This window comes from Leptonychotes weddellii, chromosome 4, assembly GCF_054177405.1.
Source record: "Leptonychotes weddellii isolate Sample4059 chromosome 4, ASM5417740v2, whole genome shotgun sequence".
Lineage (NCBI taxonomy): Eukaryota > Metazoa > Chordata > Mammalia > Carnivora > Phocidae > Leptonychotes > Leptonychotes weddellii.
Genome location: NC_138372.1, coordinates 33684418 through 33711725, shown reverse-complemented (window position 1 = coordinate 33711725; position 27308 = coordinate 33684418). Strand labels below are relative to the sequence as shown.

The window sequence follows — 27308 nt, the reverse complement described above, 5'->3', positions numbered from 1 at the left end:
GGATGATGGGCATCAATTACTCTGCAAACCAATCCTACCCGGCACCAATAGACAGCCCCCTGCCCCTCAGCACTGGGAGAGGAGACACACCTTAGGAATCTGTACCCTGGTTTCCAGATGTGGTTTCTCTAAGCAGGGGATAGAGGGTTCAGTGGTGAGCCACAAAGGGTTGGGGATCATGACTCGGAATCTGTGCAAGCCACTCCCCTCCCCTTGCCCTGAACCCTTGACACTATGTGAAGGCACGGCGATGGGGCAACCACAGAGCCTGGCACTGTAGCTCAAGAAAATCAGGATCCAATCCAGATTTTCTCAACTAGAAGGGACCCATTCTATGTATTGGGAGACTGAGGTCCAGAGACTGGCCGTGCCCATGCAGAGGCTTGTACCTGCACCACTCACTGCTTCACAGCAAGGCAATGGTAATTTTCAACTCAACCATTGTACTTTCGAGAGCCTTTTTGTTGTTGTTATTGTTGTTGTTAGTTGAACTAAAAACTTCTGCCCTGCAAGGGCTGTGAGCACGGACATGCAGAATGTTATAGCTTGACAGGACATTACAGGCCATCTCATCCAGACCAGAAACAGGCCCACCGCTTGGGAGGGGAGGTTGCTGAGCTGGGTTCCTGGCCATGAACAGGAGGACACCTTTCCGTGTCAGCGACTAGCTGGCCGGAAGCCCTCACTGCAACAATTGGCCCCAGGACGCACATCAGCGGAGGCAGAGACTGCGCGCTGTGGTGTGGTTTGCACTTACTGTGATCAGGAGTTAAAATTCCGCCTTCCTTCCTGGCTCAGATGCACCCCTGCGATGGACTCTAACTGCTGAACCTGGAGGCCAGGTGGTGGGAGAGGAGAACCTGCCCCTGTTCCCCTGGAGAGCCCTCTCTCTGAGAGCAGCTCTCCCCGCTGCTGCCTCCCTCAGCCAGAGAAGTCTCACCAGAGAGTTCTAGAGCCCTGTGGTCAGTCCTGGCTGAACGCCAGCAGCAGGCCTCTTCCTGGAGCTCTTAGGGGCAGGGATGCCGCCCTTCTACTGCCTGCCTCAGCCTGACTCCTGCCTCCATTCCCCTCCTCCTCGAGCTTGGGAATGGGGCCTCAAGGCTGGGAAAAGAGAGAGAAGAGAACGTGACTCGTGACCGCTTCTAAATGCCGGGCCTGAGGGAGGGCGGCGAAGGGGGCCAGCTCCAGGGGCAGCAGGGTCTCCAGCTGGGGCCTCCCACCCCCACTGGGGATGGAAAGGAACAGCAGTCTAGAGAGGGCCCATGCAGGGAGGAGACGGGCAGGTGGGAAGAGGCAGGAGGCGAGGGACAGGAAGAAGCAAAATTACTAAGAGTAAAAAGTCACAAAGCCTGGGGATTGACAACACCACACAGCCAGGACCAAAGAAAGAAAGCAGGAGTGGGGAGAAGAGACGTGGGCCAAGGTCCAGAGCAGGAAAGCTGGAGGCTGGGGAGGGCGGGGTAGGCAACCCGACAGAGGCAGGTCAGGGAAGGAGAGGGTGGAGAGAGACAGAGGAGAGCCAGAGAGCGATGTGGAGGCCGGAGGTGGAGGCAAGGGCTGCAGGGGGCCTGGGGCAGGTAGGTGGGGGCCTGAAAATATAGCTTTAGATATTTATATTTATATCTCACGTTCCACACATCGACTTACTAGGAGGCAGAGGGGAGGGAGGGTGGGCAGGCAGGAGACCGGGCTGGGGTGAGGATCTGGCCATGAGGGCCTCACTCCCCTGCAGGAGGCGGCAGGCGCCCTGGCCTCGCCTCCCCCCGCCCAATTTGGCCTCCACGGGATCCAAGCAGGGCCATGCAGAGGGTGTGCAAGTGTAGGCTTCACCTCGGGCGGGGACTTGGGGAGGGGGACAGGGAGCAGGACTCCAAGGCCCCGGGATCCCTGGGCTCATAGAGTTAACTCCTTGCAAGCCATCTGGGGATAACCCTGGGGCTGGGAGGGGGCACTCAAGACCCCTGGCTGGGTTGGAGGCCAGCAGTCAGTTGGGCAGCGTATCGAGTCCCAGAGAGGCCGCGTGCTGCTTGGCCCGAAGCCGCAGGTTCTCGATGCTCGTGGTTTTACTGTTCAGGGCAGCCGAGGCAGGTGCCAGGCCGGCCGGGGGCGCGGGCAGCAGTGGGGACCCCCACACGCCCTGGTGGGCAGCAGCGGCTGCTGACAGGGACTGGTAGTAGGACTGGCAGTGTAGTGAGCCCAGGGGGGCCATGTTAACGCCCAGGTAGGGCACGGCGGCAGCAGCCGCAGCAGCAGCAGGGGCCGGGCCCCCGACTTCGAAGGATGAGTAATGCACGAGGTTGTTGGTGGCCGCCATGTGCTGGCGGAATTGCTCCTGCAGACGGAAGAGGCTCAGCGGGGAGGAGGAGTAAGAGCGGGAGGGGCCCAGGAGGCCGCCCCCGGGGGCTGCAGGAGCCAGGGCCAGGCTGCCTGGGGAATCTGCAAGCAGAGAAACCGAGAACCAAGGACTCAGCACAAGGACAATGGTCTGCCAGGGGGGTTCCCTCAGACTTCCCACCCCCTCCGCACTGCAGACAAGACAGGTGTTGGCTGAAACCATATCCACTCATCTCAGCCAAGGCACCTGCTGAAGCAGCCCTCAGGATCCTGGGAGGGAGGGACCCAGGCTTCCTGGGGTGGGGGGGCAGGAACCCTGCCGAGGCCCCCATGTCTGACTTCTTGGGGATACTCCTTGTCTTTTCAAGAACTGTCACCTTCCCTTCCCCTCTCCTGTCTGCGGCTCCTCCCACCCACCAGCTCTCTGCCTGGGCTCAGGATTCATGTCTGAGATAGGCCTCATGCCACAACTCCGTTCCTTCAAAAACATGGTTCTGAGTCTCTGCCGCGTGTGAGAAGCCCTGGTACCAATGTGGTATTCACCCAATTGGCACCGCTTTGTCTGTACTGGTTGTTAAATACCTTCATATTTCCATGATGGTTGATTAATTGCTTTTGCCCCGAGCTCCCCAAGTCCCCTCCCCTGCCACCAAATCCCTCCCCAGAACCCCCAAGACTTTCCGAGGATTCAGCAACTGAAGAGTGAAGAACCAGCACAGGCCTGCTAGGGCCAACTCCCCCAACGGACCATGCCCTAGTGCCCTGTGTTAAAAGCTGATTCTCCCCGCTCCTCTGATCCACCTCATGTCCCCAGGCCCCTGTCCCACCGGATCTGGCTGTCCTCCCTGGGCTGGGCCCCTGCCCACCCACACACCGCACCTGCCAAGCCTCACCTGCCTTGGGGCTGCCCCTCTTGCAGCCCAGCCCCTTGCTCTCAGCCCCAGGGCTCTTCTCAGCTTTGGGATCCCCGGCCCCTGCCCGGGGATCCTCCTCCCGGTCTGGCTGGTCCTCAGGGGCTGACTCACTGGCCGACTGCTCAGACAGGCTCAGGTGAAGCTCGGCAGGGGGGTCACCACTGGGCAGGCTTGGGGGCTGTTCAGTCTCCAGCTGGGTATCTGGGGTTGGGGCCTCTGTCTTGCCTTCCCCTTGGGAGCCCTCGGCCTCCTTCTGCTTCTGGAGCTGCTCTTTCTGCAGGCTGCGCTGCTTCTTCCGGAACTTGGCCCTGCGGTTCTTGAACCACACCTGGGGATGGGAGAGGAGCTGTAGGATGTGGCACTGGGTGCTCTGGGAGGGGAGGCGCATGAGAGCATTGCTGCCCACACCTCCCAGGAAACACGCGCCCTCGATCACTTCCCAGACTCCCTGGCTAGCACTGCAGGCCTTCACGGAGAGAGCAGCTCCGCCTCACTCGGGGCCGAAAATGCCTGCTCGGCGGCAGCAGGAAGCAGACTGATGGGCCGGTGCCTGTCTGCAGGGTCTCCTCAGAGGAACGGGGCCCTACCTGCACCCGGGCCTCCGGCAGGTTGGTGCACATGGCCAGCCTCTCACGCATCACCACATCCGGGTAGTGGGTCTTCTGGAAGGTCTTTTCCAGGGCCTCAAGCTGCTGAGCGGTGAACGCCGTGCGGCTGCGGCGCTGTTTGCGGTGCTGGGAGCCATAGCGGGCCTCCAAGATGATGTCTTGAAATGTACAGCCGTTGGAGGGCAAGGAGAGGGGGCCCATTTAATTATGGGAAATGGGTTTTGAATCTTACTTTGCTCTGACCCCCCTGTGGACACCCGGGCCCTGGCAGAGCCGGGTCCTGACCGTTTCCACTCAGAATTCACCCATCTTCTCTCCATATGGCTTGGGTTCCAGGATCTCCCCACGGCCACATTCGCCATAAGGACCACAGAGCTCTGACTCATCTCCATGAACCTCTGTCAGGAATATGGTTGACAGGGTCCTCGTCTGGTTTGGCAGTGGGTGGGTAGGTAGGTGGACATTGCTCTAAGATCCTTAAAGTCCTAGGATGCTATGAGTATAATATTTTAAGACCACACGGCACTAATAATCTGTACATCAGTGTCACAAAGGTTCTAATATCCTATGACCCTTAGATTCTGGGTACCGGCAGAATATTGGCCCCTGGCTATGCGGAGCCAGGCTGGCAGCTGGGACGTATCTGCAAGGTCTAGTTCGGGGAGGTCTGACCGGTAGCCCTAATTCACTGGTACTTGATTCTATGTCGTCTGGGTATGACTCTCGTTATCCCAGTTGTTCTATGCGTCTCTGACGGCAGGACCTGAGGCTCCTGCTCTCATGTCTCCTCAACAGAAAACCTGGCTCTGGCAGGACCCTCAGAGCACAGGAAAGTTTCTGCATCTAGTCTTGCCCCTTTGGCTGCTTCCTCAAAGGAGGACAAAAAGACTAAGTTCTAACCACCGCAGGTTTGGAGCGGAGACAGAGCTGGTGGACCCTGCTTCTACAGTCCTGCTCGCACGGTGGTAACATGAAGACAACTCAGGGGGCGCCTGGGTGGCTCAGTCAGTTAAGCGTCTGCCTTCAGCTCAGGTCATGATCTCAGGGTCCCGGGATCAAGCCCCATGTTGGGCTCCCAGCTCAACGGGGAGCCTGCTTCTCCTTCTGCCTGTGCCCCTACCCCCACTCATGCTCTCTCTCTCTCTCTCTCTCAAATAAATAAATAAATAAAATCTTTAAAAAGAAGAAGAAGAAAGAAAACAGGATAGAGGTCTGCCCAGGGCTGGTGTCTAGGATCCAGCCCTCCTGCTTCACTAGACTCCGGTGGATGGACAGTAACCTCTCTCCCCTGCCTCTCATCGCTGACAAATGGATCCTGGGCTGTCTACATTGAAGAGAACCCGAGCTGTGTCAGGCTCTGATAGGGCTGCCAGGGTCCTTCCCCTGTACTCCAGGGATTGGGGAGACATCCACAACGCCCTAAATGAGGAAGGACACAACTGGGTTTCCAGAAAGGCTCAGACTTTGGGTTGCTCTTTCAGCTTCAAGAGGGAGCCCTGAACCTCTCACAAATTGGCACTAATCCCAGCCTGGACTGAGCTCATGCTGGTTACCTGGGGACTGGGGACCCCTCAGTCAGCTGAACCCTGGTTGAGGGAGCGAGAGTTCAGCATCCTGCTACCGGCTCCACGGACCAAAAGGGTGGGTGACCACAGGGGAGGCCAGGCAGTCTGTCCCGTTCCCGTCAGCAGAACTTTCTGCCAGAAGGTGAGGCCTCCAAACAAAGGCCCACCTGGAGCTCATGTCCCTCCTTCTTGAGAACTGGAGAATTGGGGTAGAGTGCTAACTATTCCAGGTCTTCTGCCCCCACCAGCGGAGGGGAGCCCCCATCCCCAATGCCTCTCTGGGTCTAGCACACAGTGAGAAGCCGCTATCTCCACCAGGTTGGACATAGGGAATTCACTGCCAACCAGGGAAGCAGCCAGTCAGGACAGGACTGTACCCACATCCCACACTGGAGACTCATGTCCCACGCTGATCTAGAGAAGGTAACCAGGGCCTCCGTTTTATCCACTGAGCCCTGCCCCAAGGCCTGGCAGGGTCTCGAGGAGTGGGAATGGCCACCTCACCCTCCCTTCCAGGCCCGCACCTCTTCCCCAGCAGGGTCCTCACATCTCATCCCTTTTCTGTGCCTTTGCTCATGCACTCCCCTCACCAACGGCCTGGCTCCAGCCCCATGGCCTGCGGCCTGCAGGAAGTCCCCTCTGACTACACCAGCTGCCGCTGCTCTGAGCTGCCCCACCAAACGACCCTCACCGCACTCCTGCCATGTTCTCCTAGGTGCCTAGGAGCACCAACCCCCCGGGTGCTCTCAAGCCCTCTGAGTACTGCCTGGCACAGGGCTAGGCCCACGTGGGCTCACCAGCTGCTCAGGGTTTGACCTGGGACAGGAGAGAGTGCACGGCACCCCCTCCCAGGAATCATGCCCCTAGCCTAGGCTGTCAAGTCCTTCTCACGCCCAGTGAGAGGCTGCAGGGCAGGGGGCAACGTTCTGTTGAAGGTGGAGGGAGACACAAGCCTGCAGCTCCCTTGTGGCCACTTACCTCAGGACTTGAGTAATAATGACTTCTTTGCACATCCCAGTCTCTGCCGAATACTTTGCGTACGTTACCTCAAATAACTTCCCAGCCAGCCTATCGTCCCCTCTTTATAAGGGGAGACCCAGGCTCAGAGAGGAGAGGTGAATGGGCAGATCTGCAGTGACCACAGATCCGGGACTTCAAAGCTCTATTTTTAGCCATCACGTCATGTTCAATGCCCCCAGCCCCACCCCCACCCAGATTTAACCTCTCTGAGCCTCAGTCTCCTGGTCCATAAAATGGAGGTCATAACCTCTCTTCCTCGGCCTTGAATACTGTGATGCACACGGAAAGCCTCACAGAGCCCCTGGCACATCATCGGCATTCAAAACACGGGAGCTGTTATTCTTTATGTGCCTTCCTGCGCCTGAAGGATCCTCCCTGGGCACTCCAGCCTTCTTCCGGCTACTTCCCAGCTACAATCCTCGAGCCTGCTCCCTTACCCTCCTACCTCAGCCTTCGTCTGTGAGATGGGCTAACGCGTCCCCCCACCACCATAGGGCTGTTAAAGGAATCTGAAGGCTTGGGGCGGCTCCAGTGCCCAGCACAGCACCGGCTAACAAGGAGTGCTCTGGATGGTCATACATAGATTTTGAATCGACACCTCTCTGTGTTGCTGAGTGACCTGGGACTTCCAGAGCCTCCCAGAGTAAACTTTCCTAGTGCTCCCTCCCTCCTACTGGGGACTCCCAGAGCCTTCCCACCCAGACCTCTCCTCCACCCCCAGCCCCCACCGTTCTGTCCCCAGGGTCCCATCCCCATGGCCCTTACCAGCCAGGCGCTCGGCCAGGGTAAGTGCATGCACCGAGGGCCGGTAGTCCGGGGCGTGCTGGGCCTGCTGGGCCGCCTGCTGGTGCAGGTTGTACATGGCACTGAGAGAGTTCATGGCGTGCAGCGAGTAGCCGTTCACCCCGTAGTGCTGCATCCCGGCATGCACCTGCAGATGGGGAAGGAGGAGAGGGGGACGGGAAACAGGGTATTGCACTCTACCCTGGGGAAGACACCACCCCCAGCCCAGACCTGGGACGCCCGCCTCAGCCCCCAGGGCTTCTGCCCCTCCATCGGAAAGCACCCCGTGCTCTGGGCTCTGGAGTCAGACTGCGTGGGCCGGAATCTTAACTGTGCCACGCAGGAGCTTTGTGACTTTGGGCAAGTCACTTCACTTCTCTGACCCTCAGTTTCTCCCTCTTCGAAATGGGGCTAATCATAGAACTTATCACATGGCTTTGTTGCAAGAACTAAGAGAAGCATTTACCATAGGGCCTGGCACATAGCGTGTGCTAAAAAATGTCAGTCATTGTGATTTATCAGCCCCGTTGCTGCTTTCCAAAGCCAGGTCTCCACTTAGTCACCCAGGCGCTGTCTTATCTGTACCTTCATTGATTCACTCACACACTTACTATTCATTCAACCATTGAGGCCCACATGGGGCCAAGTCCAGGGCTGGACTGGGGACACTGAGGCATTTGACGAGATCGTGGATTAAGACCTTCATGTGCTGCACAGATGTAAGAACACTATCGTTATGACTGTTACATATTCACTACCATTACCTCCCTCTATTTACCATTTCCCCAAGAGCAACCAACCCCATTTACAGATAGGTCTACTGAGGCTTAGAGAAAGAGCAGGGACATGTGGAGGCCACACAGCCAATCCAGAGCCCAGCCCACCCGCACTGCTTCAGTCTCATTCTTTGGTGGTCAAGTTATCATCCTTCCTCCTGAGATCGCCCAGCTCAGCATGAGGTCCTATCAGCCCCAGGTCTCCTCCGGACCCTCATGGTCCTCATCTGACCACCCACCCTGTGTCACCCTGAAATGGCATTTTTGGAATGTGCTCCAGTGTCTGCAGGCTCCAAAAGACACACAGGTGCTTCCTGTTTCCTGGGTGTGGGAGGGAAAGGGGGAGGGTTGCGGCAATGGCAGGTCCATTTGGTAAGAGGAAGAACTTGCCCAGGTGTCCCAGCTCCCCACCCTCACAGAAGTAGATGCTCAGGCTACACATAACCCATCATCCACAGCATGCACCCGTGAGCACGCACAAACACACACACACACACACACACACGTTTCACGCACAAATACACATACATGGACATTCTCAGCAAGGCACTCACAGATGCAGTCATATCCACACACAAACTCAGCAATATTTACAAATTCAGTGTCATTATTCTGGTGGTTCTGCACACATTCTCACAGATATCTATCCATGCAGCAGATATATCTACACACAAACATTACACTCTCACACACTTATATATTACACATATTTGTTCAATAAATATGTATTAAGCACCCACCTACTAAGTACCAAAGTCCTTGCCTTCATGGAATTTACATTCCAAGGGAGAACTACAAACAACAGATAAATTTATGTAATAATGTCAGACAGGAACAAGTGCTCTGAAGAAAATAAGACAGAGGAGGAGAATAACAAGAGGAAAAGGGAAGATTATTTGAGAATATGTGGTCAGGAAAGGGCTCTCTGCTATTTGAAGTGAGTCATGCAAAGTTCTGGGGGGAATGCTTTCCAGGCAGAAGGAACAGCAAGGACAAAGGCCCTGAGGCATGAAGAAGCTTGGTGTGTATGTAGAACAGCAAGAAAGCCAGGGCAGCTGGAGCCCAGAGAGGGAGAGAGCAAGTGAAGGGGATGGGGCTGGAGGGAGAGGAGAGGCCAGACCCCAGAGAGTTTCACGGGACGATTGTGAGAGTTTGAATTTTATCTCCATCGTGATGGGAGACTCCTGGAGGGTCTTGAATAAAGAGTAACATGATACAATTTGTCATGAAAAGCTCACTTTGGCTACAGAGAACAGACTGTTGAAGATGAAGAAGAAAAGCAGAGAGACCAGGTCACCACAGAAGGCCAGGCCAGCAACTGAGGTGCCCTCTGCTAGGCGGTAGAGGTGGAGGTGGTGAGAAGTGGTTAGATTCACAACGTATTTTGAAGACTCGACATGACTGCTGATAGATTAACTGTAAGATGTGGGGAAAAGAGGTCGAAAAAGGATGACTCGGGGCGCCTGGCTGGCTCAGTTGGCAGAGCATGCGACTCATCATCTCAGGGTTGTGAGTTCAAGCCCCACGTCCGGGTCCCTGCTCAGCAGGGAGTCTGCTTCTCCCTCTCCCTCTGCCCCTCCTCCCCGCTCATGCTCTCTCTCTCTCAAATAAATCAAATATTTTTAAAAATAATAAACAAAAAAGATGACTCAAATTTTTTACCTAAGCAACTGAGTGAAGATGGATCCTTTCCTGAGTCAGGAGCATTGATGGGAGAAGGGGGTCTGGGGAAGAAGCAATAGGAATCAAGGTTTTGGGGGACATGTTAAGTGTGAAATATGGATCTGATGTCCAAGTAAGGGTGTTGAATTGGCAGTTGGATATACAAGTCAGGAGCTGAGGGCTGGATTTATAGATTTCTGAGTCAAAACTCACACATAACACCTACCAACAACATTTACTTACAGAGGCCCACTCTGTGCACTATAAACATGACCTCAAGGGCAGAGATCTAAGAGAAAAGAAGGATAGACATGACGACATAGTGTTTAAACACTATAGACTAGAATATACCAGGCACGCCTGGGTCACTCAGTCATTAAGCGTCTGCCTTCAGCTTAGGTCATGGTCCCAGGGTCCTGGGATCGAGCCCTGCGTCGGGCTCCCTGCTCCACAGGAAGCCTGCTTCTCCCTCTCCCACTCCCCCTGCTTGTGTTCCCTCTCTTGCTGTCTCTCTCTCTCTCAAATAAATAAATAAAATCTTTTTTAAAAAAAGAATAGAATATAACATAAACAAAGCTAAAAGGCAAACAACAAACCTGGAAAAATCTTTACCATATATATGATAGAGCAAAACTGATTTTAAAAATAGCACAAATAAAAATAAGAGAATAGGGGCGCCTGGGTGGCTCAGTCGTTAAGTGTCTGCCTTCGGCTCAGGTCATGATCCTGGGGTCCTGGGATCGAGCCCCGCATCAGGCTCCCTGCTCGGCGGGAGGCCTGCTTCTCCCTCTCCCACTCTCCCTGCTTGTGTTCCCTCTCTCGCTGTGTCTCTCTCTGTCAAATAAATAAATAAAAATATTTTTTAAAAAAAAATTAAAAAAAAAAATAAGAGAATATCCATAATATATAAAGAGCTCTTCTCTAGAAACAAAAAGATGGTCACCTTAATAAAACAGTGAAGTAACTGCAGAGACAACTTATTAGGAAAAACACAAATAGCCATCTGACCTATGACAAAAAGCTCAGCCTTCCTTGTAACCAAAGAAATAAAAATAGAAACAATAAGATACAATTTTTTCACCAATCAGATTAGCAAATATGAAAAAAGTTATTACCCAGGGTTATCTAGAGGAGTGGGAAATGGTCCTTCTCCTACTTCGCTGACAAAAGAGCTCTTTAGTCCCTGCATCAGAAGCCTTTAGAAAGAGCATCATTTGACACAACAATTCCATTTCCAGAAACATATCCTTCAAATATGCAGAGATGTGTGTACAGGAATGTTTATCACAGCTCTGCTTATGATGGCAAACAATCAGAAACCTCACTGTCCATCGGGAGAGTTTAGTTCAGTAAATGAGGGGACAGTCATGCCCGCGATGGAATACCGTGCCACAGTTTGAAACAATGATGTGTATCTGTACGTGCTGATGCTCACAATATATTGTTGAGTGGAAGAAAGAGGTAACAGTATGCATGATATGATCCCATTTTTGTAATGTATGTATAAATATGCATAGAAAAGAAGTCTGGAAGGTTATACCCTGAAACGTTAACAGAGGTTTTCTCTGGGAGATAGCAGATGGGATTACTGATGATTTTCACATTTATATCTTTTCTTTCTTTCCCTTTTTTGAGGGTGGGGATGGGGAGGGTTATCCAGGTGTTCCAGTGGATGTGGGGATGGAGCCAGGCCCCAAAAGGTGTCACAGGCTCCAGGTGGGGAAGAGGAAACAGAGTTTAGAAGTAATTTTATCCATCCCCTTCCCCCACCCCTGCAGGGCTTTGTTGCTTTAATACTCATTCCTGTTGGTGTGGTGGCATTTTAATTGACTTACTTATTGCTGATCTCACAGTTTTCGATGCACGACAAGTCTTTATTAACTAAAGCCAAGGGAGGTACCGCTCTCGGTGCCGCAACTGCCCCAGCTCACTGGTCCTCCAAAGGTCTCCAAGACCTTCCCAGTCTGGCCTCTGCCCGCCCCTCCAGCCCGATGCCCTCCCTCCCCTCAGCACCCAGCAATCTCAGATTACCTGTCACTCCCTCTTGTCACCTCCATGCCTTTGCTGCTGCTGGGCCCTCCCCCCTTCACCTGCCAAATTCCTCCTTCTCCATCAAGGCCTAGTTCACCTGACACCTCCTCAGAAATAGAGCCTTTCCCAATTCGTCCCTAAGAAGGCATCTCTCCCCTCTCCAGGCTCCAGAGAGCTAAGCTCAGGTCATAGAAATGATGATGCCAACAAGAAGAAAACAACAGCAACAGCGTCTGATTCCCGAACACAGTCTGAGCCCTGGCTCACCACACAGAGCACCTTCCATGGAATTTCTTAACTCTAGCACCTGACTCAGACTTGTGTGATGACACTTCCACCTCCCCCACTAGACGGAGCTCCTTGAGGGTAAAAGGGGTATCTCACGCATTTCTGGACTCCCCACTGCAGCCCAGATCACAGCCCAGATCACAAGGTCAGAGGCAGGGCTCAGGAGATGAGGATCAGATGAATAAATTAATAAAAACAACTCTGTATGAAGTGCCTCAGATACATCAGCCATCTCCACCCATCCTCCCAACACCATAGGAGGTAGGGACTGTGTTTATCAGATGCGGAAGTGGAAGGTGAGAAAGACCGATTCATTTGTTAAAGGGCAAGTAGCTAGGAAGTGCTGGAACAGGTTTCCACAGTGAGGTTCTTCCCAGCAACTCGTGTTTCCTAACCCCGGTCAAGCAGGCTCTTATTCCAGCATGTTCCGTTCCCTGACTTCCAGCATCTCTGATTTGATCCAAGGCAACAGGACGACAGCAAAGAAATAGCACATTTCCCCGGTGTGCACGCTTATGCATGCACGTGTGTGCGTGCGTGTGCACACACACACGTGTGTGTCGTGAGATGAGGCTGTGTGTGAGCCCAAATCTTCCCAGCAGAGCTCCCCTCTCCCCAGCCTCACACTCCTCTTCCTCACTCCAGGTAGCTGTCAGGGCCCCCGGTCTCCTCTGAGGCCACAGAGGGGCCCTCGTCTGTGGAAGCCACTTACCACCCGAGCTGTGCACACGTGACAGCACATAGTCCCAAGTCTGCAGCTCCTCTCAGCGTTCCCGTGTGCCCATGTCTGTACACAGCCTGACCGCGACTGGCCGCATAACGGTGTGTGTGTCTGTGTTTATGTGCGCATCTGCAGCTATTTATGTCTCCGTGCGTATGCATGTCTGTGGGCCCGTGTGCATGCATGAGTTGATGTGCGTACGTGTGTGTGTGTGTGTGTGTGTGTGTGTGTGTGAGACCAGAGGAACATACACTAAACGGCACCCTCAGAACAAGGTCTGAGGGAGAACAAGAGAGAAATACAAGGAGAAAAAAAGGTGAAAAACCAAGGAGCTGGAGTTGATGCAGAGATAGATCAACACGGAGAAAATGAATAGATTTGTCTCGTCCTTTTTTGTTTGTTTGTCTCTACAACACCTAGCACAGAGCCTGGTACACAGCCAGTGTTTAGTAAATCATAAATGCTGAATGGATGAGAAAGAACCACAGGCTAAGAGAGATGAAGGAATGGTTGAAGGAAGCAGGGCCACCATGGTCCAGGATGGTCCTCAGGGCAGAGTCCCACCACCTCCTCTGTCCCCAGGATTAGAAGCCAGGGTCTGGGGAGAACCCTGCTCAGTGGGCTCTTTCCCGGCAATCGGGGCAGCCCAGACCTGCCCCTGGGGTCCTCAGCCAGGCCCAGCAGCTGGAACCCCACATACACCCACTTCTGAGGGCATGGGTCCTAGAGCAAGGCCAAGAGCCGCCCAGGCTGGAGTCCTGCAGGGCCTGCGAGAGCCTCTAAACAGGGCCCTGCACTCCTGGCCCCAGGCCGGGCCCCGCGTGGGCTCAGCCCACTGCACACTCCAAACAGAATCAATTATATATTTAAAAGGTGCCACCCCTCAATTCCTGGCGAGCCAGGAGAGCCATCCATCATGGCGCGGCCGCGTTTCACAAGCTGTCGAATTGTGCTTACATTGGTTAAAAGAATCTTTATATTTCATTAAGCAAGCAGATCGGCGGATCTCCCGCCACAGGCGCCATATAGATGGCTTTAATTTTCCAAATCTGCAAATGCATCCGTTATGTCCCCGCGTCGCTGCCGGCTGCGGCCTAATGCCCAGCCAATCGAAGAATCAAGCAGAATTTTATTAGGGGGCATTTTTTATAAATTAACAGCAGGACTGCTAGGAAACTGCACGCAAGGCGCCTTTGATTACCAAGGGAGTGGACCCTTCCTTCAGTCACACCCAGCTCAGCGCCCCCACAGGCCCACGCCCTCTCTCTTCACCTCCTCCTCTCCTGTTCCGAACTTTTAATTCCCCCTCAGCCCCACACACAGTGGGCAGCAAGGCAGAACAACTTTGTTTAAAGGGATGGAAACAAAGCAGTGGGGGGGGGCGGGGGCGGGAACCAACATTCTCTGAGGATTTGCCTCCTCTGTTCCCAGCCCGGCCAGACACATTATCTCATTAACAACGACAGCCACCTTACAGGGCACACTGACCATGAGCCAAGCCCTCTTCTCGCTCACAGGCTTCAGCACAACCCTGCTAGGTAGGAATTATTATCCCCATTATATGAATGAGAAAACCGAGGCTCAGGGAGGTAAAAACCACCTGCTTAATCTCCCACAGCATGAGCAGTGCGTAACCCAGGGCTGGCCAGCCACCTGAGGGAGGCTGAGGAGGAGAGATTCCCTCATGGGGGTACGTGTGTGTGCACACACACATGGGGGGGTAGCTGACCAAGAGGACCTAGAACACTTTCAGCTCTGAGCAGGTGGGTCCAAGATTTTAAGAGGAGTTCTGTGCCTCGCACACGCCAGATACTCAGCTGCGGTCACCTCACTAATCTCTTCCCTCAGCTCTATGAGGGAGGCACCGTCGTCACCCCTGCTTTACAGAGGACGAACTGAGACTCAGGGAAGGTGAGTTACCCTTGGCTGACCTGTTGGGGAACTGGAAAAGCTGAGCCCCCTCCCAGGCAGCACCCCTATTCCCACATGGGTCCTTAGTCCCGAGTTGCCAAGAAAGAGCAGTGGGGACATGTGATGTAAGGGGGTAGCGAGAGCCCTGCCCTTCCCTGAGCGAGGGCCCTACGGTCACCAGGTCTGAGGGCAGACCTGAGATGAGCGTGTCCCCAACTTCTCCCTCTCAGATGCTGTTCTACAGCTTCCCTCTGAACCCTCCAACTCCGAAAATCTCCGCTGTCAGTATCAGGCACCCAAAGGTGCAGAGAGCCCAGGAACCAGCCACTTCCTCCCCTTGCCAGAGGCCAGAGTCCCCCACCCACGGCCTCCCTCCCAAGGGCGTGGGCCACGGCGCCAACAACTCAGTGATTCAACGTGGCCAGCAAGGCCATAGGAAATGGCCAAGGACACATTCTAGAGACACACATAAGGGCTCATGGCTGGAAATGTGGCATCATTTGCTTCTAGGTGTGTAAGATCCGGGGAAACTGGGGCACATCCACCTCCCTCAGATCCTCATCCCCTAGATGGCCAACCCCGGCCTCGCTGCTCCTATCAGTACACATTCAAACCTGTTTCCATTTCCCCCTTTTAAAACAAATGGGCTCATCTCTCAGACCAGTTATCTCGGGTCCCTTCAAAGATAAATTTCTTGAAAGGCATTTCCAAATTCATCATTTCCACTTCTCCCTCTTTTGCTTCCCCCTACCCTCCTGCACCACCACCCTCCCACCCAGCACTGAGATATAGCTCTCCAAAGTCATTGTGTTGCTGCCTCCTCCCCTGGGAACACTGCTCCTCCACCTGAAGAACTCCTGACCCCTCACACTAAGCTTAGGTACCCCCTTTTCCAGGAAGCCTCCCGTGATACGCCAGGCTGGGTCAGGTGACTTCTTTGAACTCCTATCATAGCATTACCTCACCAGATTATAGTTAGTTGCCCATTTGCCTGCCCTTCACCCAAAACATAATAATAACTCTTTTTACCAGCCATCCTGATAGAAACCTGACAGGCAGCATCTCATTTTATCCTTACAACAATCTCGTAATTCCCATCTGACTTATAAGGGACCTGAGACTCAGAGAGGTAGAGTCATTTGCCCAAAGCCACACAGCTAAGCAGCTTAGCTAGGATGAAATCCAGGGAGTCTAACTCCACAGTGTGAACTCAATGCCCACCAAGAACTCACCAGTTAGGGTGTTCCTGTAGGGCAGGATCTGGCTCCAGAGCTAGTTCTCAGTACCTAGCACAGGGGACATTAGACCCTCATTTCTCAAGTAAAGAGAGCCACTGTTTGTCAGGCAGTGGACTCTGGGGTAATGTAATGAGTTCTAGCCCCAAGGGCTCAGATTCTAGGGGAATGGTCAGATGTCCTGGGTGAGAAGAGACAAGCTTTAGGAGAAGTGATAAGAGCAGCAGAGCCCAGAACTCAGTGAGCCAACGCCCAGAGTCTCCTCCTCACCTGCCCAACCTACCCTACCCTAGCAGGGAAGATCGCATGTCCTCACCAGAAGCCACGCCACCTCCTGGCCATAGCTGTGACCCTGACCTGGCCACAAACTGAGCCCTGACCCTGTCCCACATGAAGCCCTAGCCAGTGACTCTCACCTTGGCCACGCCCCATCCCCCAGTGGCATTTGATAAAGGTACCATGACCCCACACTGCTACCATTAACCTCACACTGCTTGATCCATGTAGGGAGGGCATGGGCTATTGTTGAGGTCCAGAAATTCCAGCAGCCCCTTCAGCTGAGGGCCCCCAAAGTGGTTCTGGATTTGGACCCAAAGACCTCAGATGGGCCTCAGGGTGTGTAGCATTGCAAGGGTCAGCTCAGATGGGGTGCTGGTCTGGCACCTAGAGCTCATCAATTCCTCAAAGGAGATTCTTACCTCCCCTTTTGGTTTAGGGGTGCCCCCTCCAGTGGGGAGAGCTCCAGGGTCAGAGGTGGGTCTTGGGACAGGCCCTACCTCCATGGCCCTCCTGAGGAGCCCAGAAGCTTAGTTCCCTACACAAACTGTTATCCATTAACATCCAATTATCCCTTGGTCCGAGCCATTAATTATAAATCAGAAGCTAATTGGGGTAATTAGCCCCCCGCAGGCTAATGGGTCGAGACTAAGGGAGGCCACTCTGCCTACCCTCCTCTGGTTTTCTGAGGTGTTTAATGTCGGGGAGGTGCAAAGAAATCAGGCGGCTGGAGTTAAATTTTTTAAGGCAATGAAATGCGGCAGAGGGAGGGAGAAAAGATGAGAGAGGCCAATTTTTGTTCTTTTTTCTCGAATCCTGAAACCCGTCCAGCATGTATGCTCTTGAGGACAGTCTGGTGCGGGGGAGGCCTGACCATGGGTCCTGGGAGTAGAACTCCAAATAATTGCTCGATTCTCCACTTCCTTTCCAGCATAGATGCAGCTAGAACGCCAGAGAAAACGGAGAAGACTTGGTCGGAGCCATGGTGGCACGGAGGTCGGCCACCAGCATGTTCCCGCCCCTCCCGCGAGTGGAGGAGGCCGCCTAGCTCGCTTGGGATGCCCCCGCTCACGCTTCCGCGGGGACGAGTGGGCCTCCCTGGGCTCGTCCAGACCCAGACCTGGGCCGGCGCTGGGAAACAGACTGCAGAGTCCCAGCAGAGCCGCCGCTCCAGGCCCCGGGGTGGGCTCGGAGCGCTGGAGGAACTCGGAGAGGAGTGCGCGGTGCGGCTCGGAGTGCTTGGTTCCCGCCCTGCGCGCGGCCACACGTCCGGGTACAGAGGGGGACGTGCGGCCCGGGGACGCGAACAAACCCTGGTGGATAGAGCTGTGCAGGCTGGCAGGGGCCGCGAGACCCTGTGGGCTCCAGTCACCTGGGTGCACTGAAGCGGTGCCCGCAGCGGCGGTAGACTGGCCGCAAGGAGTGACCCCATCTGGGAAAGGCACTCTTGCCTGGTGGCCTCGGGTCCACAGAAGTCTCCGCTGTGCCCCGGCCGGAAAGCCGGCTCAAGTGCGAAGAACAGTGGGAGCCAGAGCTGTGATTCCGGGTCTGTGCGAGCTGGGACGTCCAGCCATCCTGCAGCAGTGGGGCTGTGTCAAATAAGTCGTTCGAAGAACTGACGTGAGACTTAAACAGAAAGAGAGATCGCTGGGTGGCGGGAGGGCCAGACCCGTAACCGAGAACCCAGCTCAGTGCCCTTCTTACCAAAGGGGAAACTGAGGCGAAGAAGAGCAGTGACTCGCCCAAGGTCAGAGACGAGGGGCACTCAGAGCAGGACGACTGTCCAGACCGGACCACACGCTGGGCTAGAAGCTCACACGCCCCCCCACCCAGCACCCCTCCCTACCCCGCCTGCCCGCTCCGTAATGGGCTTTGGCGGGCGGCGGTGGCGTCGCCCGGGGCCTTGATTAGATATTTATTGCTGTCATTTACATGGGCACCGCAGGGCGGCCGAGCGGGACTGCGGGGGAAGGGGCGGGGGAGGAGGAAAGGAATGGGAACATGGGGGAGGGGGGGCCAGCTCCACCCGGACCAGAGACCCAGAGAGCATGGGGGGGAATTGGGAGCGCAAAGGCCAGGCGCCCGTTGCAGACCCGCGGGCCCTTGGGCTGCTCTGGCAAGACGAAGAACTGGGGTTGTTGCACCTCCCAGCATGGTCCTCGGGGGTGTCTGGTGTGATGAGCAGTGAGTGTCCCTGTGAGTTTCACCTGTGTATATAACTGTGTCTGTCTATCTGAGGGGTTTTGAGTGTGTGGCCTGCAGATCTGCCCGTGCGCCCCTATGTGTGTGTGTTCTCTACCTGTGTAGCTTCTCACCTGGGTAGGTCTTAGTGAGCTACCCCTAGCCCAGGTGAGCCTATGCGTCTGATTGTGTGGCAGCGGATGCGTGGCCCTGTGTGTCGGTCAATCAGAATGGCCCCCAAATGTGTGTGCAGGATTAGCTCAGAGATGGGGGTGGGAGGCTGTGCCCCTTGGTCAGGTTCTCCCCCTTTGCCCCCACAACCTACAGGCGGGGTCAGGGTGCTCCAGTCCCCCAGAACCCAGGGTTCAGGAAAGCTGGCACAGAAGGCGGTAACTGATCCCTCAACTGATCCAAGCCCACAGGGCCAGAATAGTGTTGGCTGGGGGCTCCTCTGGAAACTGCTTCCTGCTCAAGATCTAGCACGGGAAGTGTGAGTGGGTGGGCAAGGGGCCAGGTGTCCAGAACAGGTTGTTTGTATCTGAGCAGAGAAATGGCTCCAATTGCATGACCACATTGGATGATGCCACGTGTGAAAGTGGCAGTGATGGTGAGCAGCCCCCCCCCCCCGCCCCCAGACACTCACCCGTCACCCTTGAAGCTGACCGGCAAGCCCGCCAACAGGCAGAACACATCCAGAGGCCCAGGGTGCTCGCCTTCGCCCCGGGCGGGTTTCCACTCCTCTGCACCTTTGCCCGTCCGTTTGGATTTCCACGCAGGGTTTGTTCCCCCGCAGCCAGGTCCTAGTAGGAGACGGCGCTGGAAAGGTCTGTGAGGGGGATGGGTATTTACCCCCATTTTGAGTAGGGATTCCCTGCTTCTGGTCCAAAGATTGTGTATACCCCAGCCACAGAGGAGAGAAATTTGAACCAATTATCCGGATAATTTGCTCTCACTAGGTAGCAGATTCGATTTTTTTCTGACCACCTAAACACACATTAGCACAGCTGGCTCACAGAGAGCGGAGGTAGGGACTAAATTCACCAATCCTCAGGTCAGACTGCTTTCCCTTTTGGGGAGGACTGGGGATGCGGGGAAGTTAAAGGCGAATCCCAGCAAAATTGAGAACAACTCACTCCACCCCCCTTAAAGCTAACAGACAAGACCTCCCAGGAAGACGCTGGGCCCCGCCAACCCGCCTGCAGCGCACAGGATCCCGAGCTCCAGCGAGTGGAAGAGACGGCGGCCACCCCGCCGTCGCGGCGGCGAACTGGGAACTTGCACAATTTCCACGGCTGCGGCGCGAACAACCTCCGAGGTGCGAACTGCCTCCCCCCCACCACCACCCCTTCTGTAAGGCCCATCGAGTCCGTAAAGCCTTTCCCTCTTCCCGACGTCCTTAAACCGGGGGAGCCTCAGAAAACCAGCACCAGCCAGGCCAATCCAGGGCCTCTGCAGACTTTCCTAAAACGAAAACGGTCGCCCGGTGTCCGGCGGAACCGGCCCTGAGCCTGCGCTGGAGACTCCGCGGGTTCCCTGCTTGGGGGGATTCCAAATACCCAAAGAAGGCTAAAAGGCCGCGGACCCCAGCCCCCAAGCCAAACCCCCACATCGAGCACATCACCAGCCTAAAGAGCCGCCCCTCCTGCCTCTGCCAGAACCCAGAAAAGTTGGAGCCCCAGTTTCGGGGCGAATTTGGAGGAGAGGTTGCTCCTAGGCACCCCACGCGCACCACCAGGGCCGCCGGGGCCCCAGCGCAGAGCCCGGGAACTTGTGACTGGCGAGAAAGTTCAGCCAGCTGTGTCCGGGACACCGCCTGTTCCCCTCCAGAACCCGGTCAAGGCCACCCGGGGTGGGAGGCCCAAAGACAAGAAGACCATGGCAATTTCCGCAGCCCCTAGACCGCTCCTCCGATGCACCTCGAGGGCCGTTCCAGGGACTGCCCCAGCGTGCGGTTCCTAGCCTGAGCTCACCCGACCCACGCCAGCCGAGGCCGCAGAAGGCAAAACGAATTCCAGGGGACTGGGCCCGCCGCGCCCCGAACATCCACCTGGGGTTCCCTAGCCCGAGGCCGCGTGTACGCGGACAGAGGCAGGCTGAGAGCTGAACCACCCCCAACTGGAGAATTCGTGCAGAATCGCAATCCCGAGAGAAAAGGCGCACTCGTCAGCGGCGGCGGAGTTTGAGCCGGAGCCGCGCGGGCACGACCTGAGCCGGATCCCGGGTAATGTCCCGGGCACCGAGGGGTTCGCTGGCAGCGTGGACACCGAATCCGGGGAGGCGTGGGCGGCCCCTGCGTTCCCCGGGCGGGGACCTGGGCTTCGGGCCGCGCCCCCCTCCCCAGCCTGGGCCCCGGGCTTTACAAAGCCCGGAGCGCATCTGCTCCGCATTACCCTGGCCACCTCCTCCCCGCCCCCTCCAAACTGAGGATTTGTCTCCGCTTAATATCCAAACCTTTTTTGTATTTATTTTTTTTTCAGGGGTGAAGTAATATCTTCCAAATGAGGCAAAACCGTGACGGATCCGAAGCGTTCTCTGCGGGTGCCTGCGTCTCCGCGGGCCAAGGCTTCCGTCTCTGCCGCGGCGCGTTTCTGCCCACGGCTCTCTCCTCTCTCTCTTTCCGCCTCGGAATTCCGAGTTCTGCGCGCTTTCTGTCTCCTTGGGTTGCTCGCTGTCTCTGACTCCGTTTTCAGCCCTGGGTATCGTTCCCTCTGTCTCACCCTGCGTGTCTCCCTCTGTCTCTCCCTGAATCTGTCCCTCTGGCCTTCCCCTCTGCCTCCTCTGTCCCTGCGCAGTCTGTCTGGTCTCCAAGTCTCTGACCGCAAGCAAACTTTTCAATCCTCCCAGCCGGTATGGGACTGCAGGACCACAAGAGGGGAGGCGGTCCCCAGAGTTCTCGGACCATGTCCTCCCCGCCCCGGCGCCCCTCCCGGCTCGGCCCCGTCGGCCCCGCCCGCTCGCACCTGGTCTCCCCGGCCGCGCCGCCGCCGCCGCTGCCATCTACGCGCGCGGCGGCCGGGGCTGGAGTTTTAAACGGCGTTTCCCGGGCGCCCGGCGCGGGCCCACGCGCTCCCTAATGGCCCCAGTGGCTGCCAATCACGCGTCGCTCCCGCCCCCGCCCCGCCCCGCCCCGCCCCGCCGGTGCTGCGCAGCCACTCCTGGCCTAGGCGGCCAGGGTCCGACCGTCTGTGGGTCTGTGGGCCCGGCCAGCATCCGTCACCTCCTCCGAATCTTCATCTTTCGATCTCCCAGTCCCGGGAATCTCTGCCTCTCTCGGTCAAACGTCGCAGGCCAATTCCTGGGACGAGGAGGGGTCTTGAGAAACCTTTCCCTCCCAAGGCCTCACCGGCGACTGGGGGCTTAGCACCAGGATCGGTAGCGACAGCGTGGGGGCGCTCTGGCTGACCCCCACCCCCGCCGTCCCCCCAAGATTGGTCCTGAGCAGGGCGCGCGCACGCACGCGCACACGCACACACGCTCTCTCTCCCTGAGGTCCCACACCACCCGCAGCCTTGCCGCCGCCACGCCACCACAGGACCCCACAACCTGAGATCGGAACTCACCGCTAACACAGCCCACACACAGGGTGGTGCTCCTAGCCGCCGGCCTCCAGTTTGGCAGCTGTAGGCCTCTTAGAGAGGCTGCGGATGCGGGGCTCAGCTTCACACGCAGGGCGTGCGCCTGTCTCAAGGGGAACAGACACGTGGTTCCAGGCCCACATGGGGAAAATCCTGGGCCTGGGGCCCTCACCCTCACATTCCTGCCAGTGGCCTACTCCCTCCAAGCAGGACCCGTTCACAGGAAGATGACGTTCTGGAGCTGGCTCTGGGGCCGGGTGGTGAAGGAGGCCAGCCTCCTGAAAGGTGTGTCCGAGGTGTGTGCCAGAGGGGCAGGTTAACACCCCGGCTGCTGCTGGTGCCCTAGTGACAAGTGATTGTGTTGAGGCTCCGTGTGTCTAGCTGTGTGGCTGTGAGAGGCACTTGGCCAAGGGTGTGTGGGGTGCATACGGTGTGTGTCCCTGTGTGGCTGGGATTCTGTGCAGTCAGTCTGCCTTTGGTCACAGTGGTAGCAACTGTGAGTCGAATGTGGTGTGTGTCCTTGTGACAAGTGCTCTCATGACTACAAGTCTACGTGTAACTGTGGTCCTAAGTCCCTTTTGTGTGTATAACCAATCTTTGTGCAATTGTGAGTCCAAGCATGATTGTGAATCCAGGTGGCTATATGTAAGATAAACACAGGGTGAGCACATAGCCTTAAACTTGGGGCTGGAACAGCTGGACCCTGGTTTTGGCATTCCCTCTGGTAAGTGAAGCTCCTGAGAGCTGGGCTGTTTACTTAGGGGCAAAGGCATAAAGAGGTGGAAGATGTTGGCTGGTTGATGCTGCCAGTAGATTTTAGAGCCCTGGCCTGGGTCAAGGAGGTCAGGAATTTTGGCCTGGGTAGGGCAGAAGGGGCCCGTGGACAGATTTGAGGATTGATCCCCAGGCAGAGTTAGGGACTGAGCGCCTCAGGGGGGGCAGGGAGTGGTGGGCCTCAGAAGGGAGGGGAGGGGGGGGTAAGAGGATTAGGCTGCTTAGACCCTTCTCTCCCACCAGGATCCCCCACCCCCACCCTAAAGCTCCAGAAAAGATTTCTTCTGCCAAAGCAAAACCGTTTAGGCTCCATTTAAAGGGACAAGAAAGGTGGAGGCGGGGGCTTTAAATAACCTTTTAATTTCCCTTCAGGGATCCAGCCCTGTGAGGGAGGGGAGAGAGGAGGAGGGAAGGAAGGGCAGGGGAAGGAAAGAAGCCTGTCTCTTTGGCTTAAATTATCCAGACTTGGGCCAGACCCTTCACAAGCAGAAATGGTGGGAAGGATACTGCACCCCCACCTGGTTGCCCTCCACGCACAAACACATGCGCACAGATAATCCCGGAGAAAACCCGTAACCCCCTCCACACACAGTCACTCAGTCACACACCAAAACCCAGATACAGGTGCACGTATGGAGCATCCCCTTTAGAGATGCACAAATGAAGGAGGGGTCACTGAAGTCCCTCCCACAGTAGCACAGATGTGGAATCCCCCCCTGTCTCAGGCCATCCCTCCTTGGTGGTACCAGAACGGTTTGCTGAGGGCAGTCCCCCCAAGAGGAATCCTGGCTTCAACTGGGACTCCCGTCCCAGCAGGAAGGGGCTTCATCTTTGCCAGAGACCCAACTCTAACCCATCTCTCTTTTGTTCCCTCCTCAGACAGGACAGGGGGCTGCCAGGCAGACTGGTGGGACGGGAACCCCAACCCAGTCAGGGCCTGACTTGGGGCCAGGTTTGCCAGGCCCAGACTTGCAGAGCAGGGCTGTTGAGGATAAGCAGTTTCTGCAGGTGAGCTGAGGGCTACGGAGGGTTCCAGGTGATGGGGAATAGGGCCCAACTAGGCACCTGCTCTTGGAGGGAACTTGTCTGCCACACAGACTTTGAGCCCAGCTGGCGAAACCCCTTTGATCCCAGGCCCCTGCCAGGGCCAGCTCTCCCAGTCCCAGAGGTCTGGAGGTGGTGGCTGGGCTGTCAGTATGCCTCAAGCCTCATGGTACACACGGGGCCTCCACAGAGTGGAATTCCCAGGCACCTGGAGAATCCCACACTACCTTTCAGTGCCACGCAGGGCTCCACAGAAGGGCATGCTGTTGGGATCCTCATTGTCATATTCCCACCCCAGTGTACTTCCATACATATTGCAGCACAATGTTGGATTCCAGGTTGATTGTGGATTTTAGGGGACTGGGGGCGGGGGGGGGGCGTGGTGGTGAGCAAAATCCCCGGCACATAGCTGGGACAGAAAGAGAGGAAAATGGGGGAGGAGGGGTGGGGGAAAGGTATCCTTTAGGGAGGCCTGGGGTGATGGGGAGCTTGGCAAGCCACAAGGTGGGTGGGTTTTACTGATTTAACAAAATTATTCCAAAGGTGCCACCGTCTAGACAGGAGCTAAGAAGTAGAAATGATTCAGGGCCTCCCTCCACCGCCTGCTCCTGGAACCTCCCACCCTCCCCGCCCCTGGGCTGTGGCTGACACCTTCAAAGGGCTTAAAAGGAAGGCGTCCCCAGACTGGCTGGGGACCCGCCCCCAATAGACTTTCCAGGGCTGCTGGGGCTGGGAGTGGAGGAAGCGGTGCATTTCGGGATGTGGTTGTATGTTTGTGTGCATTCATTATCCTGTGAGTTATGTGCATATGAGTAGTTACATGTATATACTCCTATATTTGTGCACAACATATGTGTGTACACGTTTAAATACATAATATGTGAGTGTAGACTGCGCCTATGTGGATTGTGTGGGGGCATGCTGGGGGAGATGTTTCTAGATTGGACCAAGGTAGTGGGTAGGCGAGGGATGGGTTAACTTGGGAACTTGGGAAAACCGGGTGCTCACAGGCATGGAAACTCTGAGACCACCGGTCCCAGGCATCTGTGCAGAAAGATCTGGGAAGTGAGGGTCCGAGGTTCCCTAAAGTCCCATCTCTGGGCTCAGTTTAGAGCAGCAATGCCAAACCAACCTGCTCCCGTACCACACACATACACACATTCTGAAAGAGAGCTCGTAGCCTCCTTGGCCACTCACAGCGCGAGAGGGAAGGGGGCAGACGCCCCGATGAGGCCACTCGGTAGGCGCCCTCAGACCCTCGAATTGCCCGAACGCCGGCTGCGATGGAAGAGGCTCGCGGGGCAGACTCGTGACCGTGCCCCTCCACGCTCCTCCCCGGAACCCCACTCTCCCCTGCGTCCGGATGAGACGGGAGTCGGGGGGTCTGGATGCCTGGTTCCACGTGGGGGGCGCCCTGCCCACTCCCCAGCCCGCCCCCACGGCTGGCGCTCCCCCGGGCAGTGGCGAGGTGGTGGGCGGCTTAGAGCTAATTCGAGAGTTAATGGCGGCGGCCCGGCCCCCCGCGGCCCCCTCCGCGCCCCCCCCACGCCCCACCCCCACCCCCACCCCCGGGCAGGGCCGCGGGCCGCCCGCAGCTGCGCGGTCCGCGGCGATTCATCATCTTGATCCATGGCGCGCGCTGACGGCGGCCCCGGCCGCGCTGACAAGACTAACAAAGCAATTTGCCACGAGCCATCTCCTGGACAGGTTATTAGCGCGGCCGCCGCTTAAAGAGCCCTCCCCCCAGCTCCAACCCCTGCGCGGGGCGGCTACCTGCTCTGTCCCCTCCCTCCGATGGCCTACTGCCCCCCGCCGCTCAAAGATACCCCGGCATATTCCTGGCCCTCTCCGGCCACCCCAAAGTAACCCCCCCCCACACACACACACTCACCCTGCGAGTTGCTCTGCGTTCCTGCCTCCCCTAGCTGGGTCCATACCTGTCCGCTGCCTTCCTACCACCGGCTCCCGTGCCCAGCCGCTCCCCCAATCCCCCCGCCCTTGCTCCTGGCCCCTTCCCACCGCATCTCAGCCTTATTCCCAATACCACCTGAATTACCCCTCACCTTCTTACTCCCAGAGGGTCCCCCCTCTTCTCTCCACCCTCCTCACCTCCTCTACCTACCCCCTTGCCATCAGGGATTGGAAACCCTATTAATTACCAGCTTTGGGGGAGAGAGATCTTTTACTGTGCTTTTGAATTTCCTCCCGACCACTTCTGCCCCCAGGTAACCTTACTGTGGGGGTTGGGGTGGCGCAAGGCAGCTGGCTAGCTGTGGAGGTGGGAGGACACTGCCTTCTCCAAGGGTACCTTGATGAGGGAGCTTGATGGTGAGTCATGTAGACTTTCTCTGAGGGGAGGCTATGAATGCCAGGGGGAGATGTTGCTCCCTATCCAAACAGAGGCTCAGAGAAGTTCAGGGCTACACAGCAGGTCAGTGCAGAAGAGGGATGGCAACCAGGTGTGTGGCCTCCCACGCCTCGGCTTCATCCCCGGGCTACATCCCCTCTGGAAGGAAAGGAGGCCAAGAGATCAGGGTGCCCTCCTTAAGCAACTCCTCTCTCACCTGCAGTGAGGGGTGGGGAGAACTATAAAGGAAAGTAGGTGGATTTGGCCAGATTTATCTATATATGATAGATAATGAGAGAGAAGAGCATGCCGCCCATTCAGATCCCCCCAAAGCAAAGGGACTATTTGGTCGTTTCCCACAGAAGTCTTCCTTAAAAAAATTCTCTGGGTAGGTTGGATGTGGTCCTTGAGAGGTATAGCAGATCCGCGTGAAGGGACTGAATGTGTACTAGGTGAGCTCCTGGGTGTGTGGGTCTGGATGCATGGATAAAGCCAAGGGGTGTGTACTTGAACAGGTGGGGGTGGTCAAGTGTGTCCCTCTGGATATATGTATGCATTGGGGGCTAAGTGTGTCTTTTTCAGTGTACACGGAGGCCTGGGAGGGGCCAGCATGGGGCCTAGGTGTGAACATGTCTGTGCACACCGAAGGTAACTGGCTTCAAAACCAGGAAGGAGCCCCCACCCCATTGTTTGCTCTTCTCCTAGATCGTCAACATTCCCAAACCATCAGCTTCTATAGTTGTGATGCAGAGACAGAGAGACGTGGCCCTGCTCTAAGAGCCTGGGGGACCTCCTTCTGAGGGATTTGCATATAAGAGGGAGCACTCTGTCTGAAGGACAGCAGGTCTTGAACCTCTACCATGACCCAGCTTGGTGCTGAGTGCCCAGGTGGGGGCAGGGGAATGGACCATGTGCCGGGAACCTGACTTTTTTCTTTTCCTGTAGCCAACCAGGCCATGTCTTCACCCGCAGGGAGACCCAGCTCTGTCGCTGCCTGCGCCACCACTGTGTCCCTGACGTGAAATATGGGGGGCGCGGGCCGCGCTGGGGAGATTTGTCATCTGTGCTCAGCGGGTGACTCTATCTGCAGACTATTAGAGTATAAAATATATTTTACAAGAGTTTTAGCTACAGGTGACTTGCTCTTTATTACTAGATGTGGGCAAAATCAATACTTTTGTAACTAAAAGATCATTTATTTTGCTTTTTGAAACATTTTTCAACAGGGGCACTGGCTAAGCTCGCAAAGCTATGATTAAGAGT

At 56.1% G+C, this 27308-nt stretch overlaps 1 protein-coding gene across 1 annotated transcript; it reads right to left on the bottom strand.

The window, feature by feature from the left end:
* Nucleotides 1-1677: 1677 nt before the first annotated feature.
* DMBX1 (diencephalon/mesencephalon homeobox 1) lies at nucleotides 1678-21323 on the bottom strand. The gene is made up of 5 exons (XM_081817177.1): nucleotides 21266-21323; nucleotides 7209-7372; nucleotides 3836-4031; nucleotides 3228-3576; nucleotides 1678-2436 (listed from the first exon to the last, which is right to left on the bottom strand). Exons 2-5 carry the CDS (start codon nucleotides 7358-7360, stop codon nucleotides 1985-1987), a joined length of 1149 nt encoding a protein of 382 aa, XP_081673303.1. The 5' UTR covers nucleotides 7361-7372; nucleotides 21266-21323; the 3' UTR covers nucleotides 1678-1984.
* Nucleotides 21324-27308: the final 5985 nt, after the last annotated feature.